The 8920-nt window shown below is 42.2% G+C and overlaps 1 protein-coding gene across 2 annotated transcripts; it reads left to right on the forward strand.

The window, feature by feature from the left end:
* Nucleotides 1-867: 867 nt before the first annotated feature.
* tnnt2a (troponin T type 2a (cardiac)) lies at nucleotides 868-8544 on the forward strand. Of its 2 annotated transcripts, none has more exons than XM_069141359.1 (11): nucleotides 868-895; nucleotides 4026-4055; nucleotides 4353-4377; nucleotides 5268-5331; nucleotides 5537-5653; nucleotides 5739-5816; nucleotides 5895-6005; nucleotides 6084-6193; nucleotides 6341-6431; nucleotides 6537-6577; nucleotides 8245-8544. In XM_069141359.1, exons 4-11 carry the CDS (start codon nucleotides 5278-5280, stop codon nucleotides 8276-8278), a joined length of 636 nt encoding a protein of 211 aa, XP_068997460.1. In that variant the 5' UTR covers nucleotides 868-895; nucleotides 4026-4055; nucleotides 4353-4377; nucleotides 5268-5277; the 3' UTR covers nucleotides 8279-8544. The 2 variants fall into 2 exon arrangements, with proteins under 2 accessions (XP_068997460.1, XP_068997461.1); XM_069141360.1 differs by lacking the exon at nucleotides 868-895 and adding an exon at nucleotides 2988-3066.
* The last annotated feature ends 376 nt before the right edge of the window (nucleotides 8545-8920 follow it).

An 8920-nucleotide genomic window follows, 5' to 3' on the forward strand; every position in this document is an offset into this window, starting at 1 on the left:
CTTGAAGATTCTTTACTCTTAGTTTATAGCGGCATTAGCAGCATTATTGTAAATGTAGTTGGGTATATTGTGTGCTGTAAACCAGTTTGCATTTCTCATTTTATGATAACACATATTCCCTGTCTATTTCTCTGTCTGCATGATGCAGAGGAGGAGCCTGCTGAAGGTATTTAGATCTTGAATACTGACACTTATGAAAGAGCCTCAGGGAAATCAGTGAATTCTTTTTTTGTTATGTGTGAGTTGGACACATACAATAAGATTAATTCAAACTCAAGCATAAGAATTTGTGCTTGATCTCATTATGCTTTGAAAAGGTGTCTTGTTTGTTTGTTTGTTTGTTTGTTTGTTTGTTTCTTCCGTTCGTCCTTTGTGTTTGACTCCTGCTGGCTGCTGCACTAACCACTTTTGCTTTGCTCAGCAGGGGAGCAGGGGGTAGAGGAGGAGGTGGAGGAGGAGGAGGAGGAGGAGGAGGAGGCAGAGGAAGGTACTGCATAAGCTTTGGGCTAAAAAAAAAGATAACGTACCCAGTCTGCTCATGGTGTTTGTACAAACTCATGACTGTCTTATGCTTGAGAACAGTGTCTATCCAACAAATAAACATTATGAATGTACAGTATGGAGGAAAAAAAAGTGCAAACAAGTTTCTTGCTTTAGGAGGAATCAGAGAAAACAAAACACTGAATAATGTTTGGTAGTTGCCATAATCAACATAAACGTCTGATAAGGAGAGTGAATGTTCAAATAAGGCAATGAGTCAACATCACACCCAGTGACAAATAGTGGCACTTTCTCACTGACATGTCTCTGTTTGTTGTACAACTTCCTGGTGCACCAGAGGCCATAGGGGAGGAAGACAAACAGGTTGACGAGGAGGAAGGGAACGAAGAACAAGGTGAGCGCTTCTAAAAGATGCATTATTGTTGTACGGCTGTTTCTGAGTGCTTGTCAGGTATCTTATCAGAGATTACCCAGCAGGACAACGTCCTGGGGTAGAGCTGGGCCTCTGTCGCCAACATGGTGGTGATGAGTCATATATTCCACCCGTAACCAACAGTCACAGACATACGGGAAGATGATCTGCTATCTCATTCACATTTCACTTTGGTATGTGACAGTCTGCAGATACTTGAAGTTCTAATGCACATGTGTTATTAGTCACACTAGACACAGCGACTGGTTGAGATTAATTCCCTGGCCTCCCAGCCCTCAGGCTCTCGTTTATTAGTCAGAATAAGTATGCATGCATTGTTTGGGCGTCTCTCTCTTTCTCTCTGTCTCTCTCTATTTTGTTGCCATAAAAATGAAAAGGGAGAGATGTTGGGTCAGAATTAGTATTATCTTTCCACCTCATTTATGCTGTCAAAATCGGCAAACGCCCTGTGAGGCAGCTGTGAACTGACACCTGATGTGTCACAAACACAATGCCCAAGAGAAAGTTACTTGCCAAAACATGTGAACGTACCATTTCCACTGCAAGCTCAGTTTATCATCAGAGTGGTTTTTAGCCATGTTGGCCGCATGGGATGGCGGTCCGGGTCTGTCGCCAGGCAGGACCACTGCGGTCCAGACTGATTCATTTCCATGAAAATTTGCACAGACAATGAATCCTGACTTTCATTTAGCTGAACTGGTTCACTAATATTGGACGATATACCAATTTGAATTTGTCCAACATTTTACAACAACAAAATGATGATATTCCTTTCAACCTCAGTTGTACTTGATGTATACTGCTAACTAGCAAATGTTAGCACGCTAACACTCTAAACTATAAACATGGAAAACATTATGTATGTTAAACATAACATTAGTATGTTAACATTGTCACTTAGTTACTATGTTGACATCAGCATTTAGCCCACGGCACCCGTACGGTTACATACAGTCTCACACGGGCACAAGTGTGGCTGCAGTCTAGTCTTGTTAAAGTCATTTGAAAACAAGAATTACCGGCTCGTGGTTGTATGCCTCCAGCAAACAGGTAAATTGCAGCTCAAATCCACTTCTGTCCAATTTCAGTTTTCTTTGCTGTGATTATAGTCTGGAAATCCTAATAGGATTAACCTTTGCTCAGCCAATCTGAAGGGTGAACCAATAAGCAACCAGTGTCAGTGGCTCAGTGGATGACTAATGAAGTCAAGCGTTTTTTTTTTCTAAATGAAATTACAGCGGCGCCCTGTCCAGGGTGAACCCTGCCTTCACCCAAAGTGAGCTGGGATAGGCTCCGGCGCCCTCATGACCCTGTTCAGGATGAAGCGGGTAGAGATAATGGATGGATGGATAGTTGCAGCGGTGGTAGAGTTTTGGCGCATATGGTGGTCAATGCTCTTTGGTTAAAGGCTGCTCCAATAGCTTCAAAACAAACCCTTGTCTATGCCCAGAAGGATGCAGTGACTGAAAACTGCTCCTTAATGAATGTTTCACAGTGAATTTGGTTCTGGAAACACCACGCTAGATTCTAGGCATGACCGTAGATTATGTTTCAAATGTGGATGGTGCTGCAAATAACAAATTCTAAAACACTGTTTGCTCCACGCTTTGTCAACGTGAAAGCTCAGAAGATCTTTACAATCACATAAAACACATGAGATTACTGTCACCAATTCGGTATCTCACCAAATGTGAAATATGGTCACAATCTCTCCTTCTGTTCCTGATTTACAACATTGAATATTGGCCAGAAGAGTAGTTTGGGAAAACATTATCATGTCAAAGGGAGATTAACCTTTGACATTTTGTGTAAAAAAAAATGTCACCACTTCATCATTTTGTCCTATTAGAATTTTTTGTTGTGTAATAATTAATTATGGCCACAAATGTAAGGTCAAAGGTCACTGTGACTCACTTTGCCCACTAAAATCTAATCAGTTCATCCTGGAACCCAAGTGAATTTTTGTGCAACAGTGCCACAGAATAAGCACATTTAAAAATTCCTTAAGCTGTTTTTTTTTTAGATACTGCGTTCACAACAATAGGACGTACGTTTGGACGGATGGACAACCCGAAAACATAACGATCCCAACGACAACTCTCATCGGCACAGACGCATAAAAAAAACTGATTGTGAGTGATGAACTGACCTGTCAGGACTGTGGCAGCTGCTCCTTCTCTGAGAGGCCTCTCTTCCTGGACACCTCATCCAGCAGGAACAGGGTCCTCCGGGTCACGCATGGAGATCGCATCGATTCTGACTTCTGTGGACAAACAGGAAGTACAGTCGAGAGAAAACCCTCAGTAATATTGACAGTTGATATGGGCAAGAGTAATACTATGATTTTCACTCTAACTCCATAACTTATTTTATGGGATTACTTAAAAAAAAAAGAAAAAAGAATGGGACTACAGTGAGGTCACGTAGACCTTGACCTTTGACTAACAAAATGTAATCAATGCACTCTTGAGTCCAAGTGAACAGTTGTGCCAGATTTGAAGAAATTCCCTCAAGGCCTTCCCTTGTGGGATATCACATTCACGAGCATGGGACAGACACGAGTTCAGAGCAAACCTGACCTTTGACCTTTGACCTTTGACCACCAAACTCTATCTAGTTCATTTTTGAGTTCAAGTGAACATTCGTGACGAATTAAAAGAAACGACCACGAAGGCGTTCTTGAGCTATCACGTTCACGATGCATGCATACAAATACATAAAGCCTGGTGCCACCGTTGTCACAATGATGTAACACACCCTTCCTCCATGGAAAAACTGCTTTTTATTGACATTTGTTTATAACGTTTAGTAGAGCGTCATTCAGAGGTCACTGATGCCATGACATCTTTAGCAGGAGACTGACTCTAAGATTTTTTTTCAGTGACCTCCCTCGCCTCTCCACAGGGTATTTATAACACGATGCAGCTCTTCACTTCCGACACTCACCAACACAGATAAGCCAACAGTATCTGACTTTCTCTGCGCTCCATTTTGGTGTGTCTGTCCTGTTAAAGTGCTCTGCCAAATCCTTTGGCCTGTCAGGTCACGCCCTTTAATTTGACTCTCACAAGCTCTTTTATTTGGATTTCAGATGGAGAAGGTGAAGAAGAGGAGGGAGAAGGTAACACTGTTTTCCTAAGTGAATGTGGGCACAACTTGCACATTTTCAATCCTATTGTTCTTGGATGTATTCAACCTTCACCTTAATCATACCCAGAATTAGGAGCAAATAAGATTTCTCAAAGAAATAAATCTCCATCTGGCATTTATACATAAACAAAGATCCCACTGTCATGACTTGCTGGGGATTCCTGGCAGGATTGTGGAATGTTTTGGTGTGGGTTTGGTGAGTTTGTGCCTGTGTGGTCTGGCATAGTTCATCTCTGTCTTCTCTTCTTTTCATTTCCTCCTTCAACAGAGGAGGAGGCCAAACCAAAATTCAAGTAAGTAACGCCCATGGATGAACACCCACACACCCACACACGCACACACACGCACACACACACACACACACACACACACACACACACACACACACACACACACACACACACACACGCACATATACACATAAATTTTTTTGACAGTTTTGTTGTGGACACAGTTCTACGGAATAAAAAGAATTTGGGAAATGATCTGTTTTCTTAAGTATAAGATGAAATGACTGGTAACACTCTCATGTCTGGATAGTTAAGTCTAATAACACATACCTTCACTTAGCTTAATAACAAGAAGACAAGAAACAGACAGCTTTGCTCTGTCCAAAATCCTTCTTCATGAACCTCAAATCTAAAAAAAAAATTAGCAACCGATACTTTGTTAGTTTAGTCAATGAAGCCAAAAAGTGACTAACCATCAAGGGACTGCAGATGGAAATTTAGCTTTTGGCTGTATCTTGTACAATAAATATACTGTACAAATGTTTTATAATCAATACAATACAATACATATGAATATCTACTTTTACACTGCTGTTACTGTACACATTGAAACAAATCTAATGTAACAAATACAATGTTTTAAATGCTTCTGATCAGTGGATTTGGTTACCTCTGAACAGAGCCAGGCAAAACTTCCTCATCACATTCTCATTCCTGTCTATATATGTTTCCATGATAATTATTATCTTTAATAACAAAAAAAAGTCAATCAAAGCAATACAAATAGCTAGTTCTTAGAATTAACAACATGCACAGACAAAGACACAAACCAATACTCTTTTACTTACTTTATAAGTACTTTTTTCTTCTTTCTTTTTTTTCCCACATTTCTTACTTGATCTTAAAATACTGCACCCTGTTGTTTCCCAACTGATCTGTTTGTTTTCCTTCAGGCCATTTAGCATGCCGAACCTCATCCCTCCTAAGATCCCAGATGGAGAGAAGGTGGATTTTGATGTAAGTGACACACAGGTCTTTGCCTCACGGTGTATTATATAATTTTAAAACATCACATTTTGGGTAGGAATAAATAAGGTATGTCTCCATTGCTTTTTGCCATGTATAGTCCTAACATTCTCAAGGTTTCCTTTTAACTTAACTTGTGTACTATATGTGTATTGCATCTCATACTCTTTGTTGAACATAATCTCTGTTTCTGTAGGACATACATCGCAAGAGGATGGAGAAGGACCTGATGGAGCTTCAGACTTTGATTGAGGTTCACTTTGAAAGCAGAAAGAAGGAAGAAGAAGACATCATTAATCTCAAAGATCGTATTGTAAGTGCACAACACTCAAATGGAAACTGATTTTCAATAGGCTGTAAGCGCTGTTATGACCAGATGTGATGACCTGCTGTTCCAGGATAAGCGTCGTTCTGAGCGAGCAGAGCAGCACAGAATCCGCAGTGAGCGAGAGAAAGAGCGTCAGAAGCGTCTCGAGGTAAAATCCTGTTCTAGCTGCTTTAATGAACCCTACACGGTCTACCACATTTCACTCTTGGTCTTCTCCCTCATCCAGGACGAGAGAGCCCGTAAGGAGGATGAGGAGGCCAAGAGGAAGGCAGAGGATGATGCAAAGAAGAAGAAAACCCTGACCAGCCTCCACTTTGGAGGCTACATGCAAAAGTTGGTGAGTAAGTAGAATATTTATGGTGGGAATTTCCAGGAGTTGAAACAGTAAAATGTGAATTATTTCCATTTCTTACAGACAGAGAAACGGAGCGGTAAGAGGCAGACAGAGAGAGAGAAGAAGAAGAAGATCCTGCACGAAAGACGCAAATCTTTAGACATCGACAACTTAAGTCAGGAAAGACTGAAGTAGGTGGAGATATAGAACGTCATTCTAAATACTCACAGTAAACACAGTGCATTTTTGTCTTCACGGTACACATTAAGGAATTAAAAATAATCACTGAACATCACAGGAAACAATTGTACAATCTAATTTTGCTGTCTGCGTCTCAGGGAGAAAGCTAAGGAGCTGTGGGAGTGGATGTACGAGCTGGAGGCAGAGAAGTTCGAACTGCAGTACCAGCTGGGCGGGCAGAAATATGAGGTGTGCCCAACATTATACAACATATCACAGGAGGAACACATGGGTTCCACTAGACCTCATTATAGTAGCACTGTTTCACATGTTAACATGTTTCCTTTGTTCCAGATTAACGTGCTGAGGAACCGAGTGAGCGACCATCAGAAAACGTAAGGAATAAAATGTATTCTATCTGACTGAATAAATGAAAGAACTGAAAGATAAAAAAGATGAAGAAAAAAAAAAAGACAGATATTAATAAAAGAAACATAAATAGTAGAATAGCTGAAATCGGTGAAACATAAATTCAGATTGCTTGACTTTTAAGCCTTGTTCAGACTGCCAGCCAAAAATGTTTTGTTTTTTTAATCATATCTAGATGGATTTTTTTTTTTTTTTAAACATTCTGGACAGCAAAAAAAAACACAGGAAATGTGATTTCTACAAACAGGATCCAAACCATATTTGGAGGTTGTTTTGAAAGACGATTCCAATTGGATTTTACAGCTGTGTGTGCGTTCTGATACTCCAAAAAAAAAAAAAATGACCTCCTGAATCCTTTCCTATTCCTTGACCCGATGGGAAAACGTCATGAGGTCAAGGGAACGACGAGAAGGAGAATGCAGAAGGATTTAGGAAAAGAGAACCGCCGTGTTCGGAGAATCCGACTCCACTTACAGATGTTACGGATGTTAATGACGTGACCTGGCCGCTGAAACCGCAACTTTCAGAAGTTGAATTACAAAAAGCCCATCTTAAGACCCTTCGCCCCTCGTGTATCACCGTGTTGTTTCATGCAGGCTGCGTAAACGCGGACGTCTTCGCTCGTAAAGTCACGATGCACGATAACAGGCTCCAAATAAATGAAATCAACTTAACCATCTCAGATCTGCCGTGTGTGCAGCTGATCATCGTTTTATTAGTCCAGTTCATCTACGATTCCCTGAAAACACATGACGTGCATGTTCATGTGAAACGTAGCCGGGCGTAAATCGCTATCAGCGATGTCTGCCAAGCCCGATCGGCTCACTTGCAAATACCAGTGCAAACCGTCTGTCTTACTTCCAATCCAGTTTGTCTGCAGTCTGAAAATAGCCGCCAGCGGGCTATGAATCCAGCCGCAGAAACACCAGATCCTACGTTCCCCACTCGACTGGATAGCATTTTTTTTTTTGTCAGCCCCTCCTCAGTTTCACTGTATCCCCAGAAAGCAGCCGCTTCTTTAAGGCTGAAATGAGTAGTCGACGATTACTCTTAAGCCCTCCGCCTCCGCCGGCTGTAGAGCTGGGTGCGGTAGTTAGGTGAAGCTGCACGCGTCACAGAGAACACCGAGGGCCCTATTCTGGCACTCACCGGTGTGAGCGGGACGGGTGGCACGGTGTGCAACAAGGGGTGTCGGTAAAGACGCACCCGTGCGGTGCAGTTTTTTTGCGCCGTCGTTTTAAGGTGAACTCCGGCGGGCCTTCCCACCGGCTCAAACCGGGTTTACGTTAAACAACCGAGCCGGCGGAGGACCGTTTTTGAGGCTTTAGCGGGCGAGAGCGCACATGAACAAACTTATCCGACATCTCACAGACAGGTTTGGTGGATGTCATACGCTTATTAATCCACTTGCATAAATAATTAAAACGGTATTTTTTTTTTAACCTGCGATGCGCCACGAACAAACCCAGAGCCCTCGAGCACTTCAACGTCTGAGGATGTCGCAATGCGCTGCTGGCCTCGTTATTTCTTTGAATGTCAAAGTGCAAGCTCGATGTGCATCTCAACACTCAATGCTTAACAAGTTGTGCCTGACTCTCTTTGGCCGCGCGGCCTGCCCCTTCACTTTCCACAGATCCAAGAGGACCAAGAGAGGCCTGAGGAAATAGGCACCGACTTACTGAGAAAAGAGCGTGAACATCAGCCCCGTCCCGCGAGCTATCGACTCAAGCCAAGCCCCCGGCTGTCCCGCCACACCCAAGTCCCAACTATTTCCTCAAGACCACCGCTTACGCTCCCAATTGCATCCAGTTTTCCAGCTCCGTCTCCCTCTGTTGTTTTCCTCCTATTCCCATTCTTTGGGACGACAGTAAGGGCTTTTATGTGTGTAAATAAAACCATCCGAGTTCAATCACTCGCTTTTTGCTTCTTCTTTTTTTTAGACCCTCGAGTGTGAGTTCATTTACTGACAGTGACAGTAATTAAAAAAAAAAAAAAGACTCTTGTACATTCAAACCTGAATACAGAAAGCCTGAAGCAAAGACAGGACGAGACATCCCTCTCCCGAGAGACAGGCTGCGACATGACCGGGGCTGACATGATGCTCCTTGGGCAAAGGCCCAGACATCCACCCGATATCCAACGGCTTCACGGCTACACGCCCACCCGCACTCACAAAGTTGAAAGAGAATGACTCATTGTTATAACACCTAAGCCAGGTGGGAAAATCCTTTTGAATAATAAAAAAAAAAAAAAAAAAAAAAAAAAATCAGTTCCCATTTTGGCTGCTTTCCAACATTTCAAGCATATTG

The sequence above is a fragment of the Embiotoca jacksoni genome, unplaced genomic scaffold (assembly GCF_022577435.1).
Source record: "Embiotoca jacksoni isolate LCO1_2020_lvr unplaced genomic scaffold, fEmbJac1.0.p SCAF_9, whole genome shotgun sequence".
Taxonomy (NCBI): domain Eukaryota; kingdom Metazoa; phylum Chordata; class Actinopteri; family Embiotocidae; genus Embiotoca; species Embiotoca jacksoni.

Excerpts from the sequence above, each read along its gene's own strand:
- tnnt2a (XM_069141359.1), top strand. The coding sequence starts at position 5,278 with ATGCCGAACCTCATCCCTCCTAAGATCCCAGATGGAGAGAAGGTGGAT. Across the intron at positions 5,332-5,536 it reads GAGAGAAGGTGGATTTTGAT|GACATACATCGCAAGAGGAT; the intron begins GTAAGTGACACA and ends CTGTTTCTGTAG. Across the intron at positions 6,006-6,083 it reads GAGGCTACATGCAAAAGTTG|ACAGAGAAACGGAGCGGTAA; the intron begins GTGAGTAAGTAG and ends CATTTCTTACAG.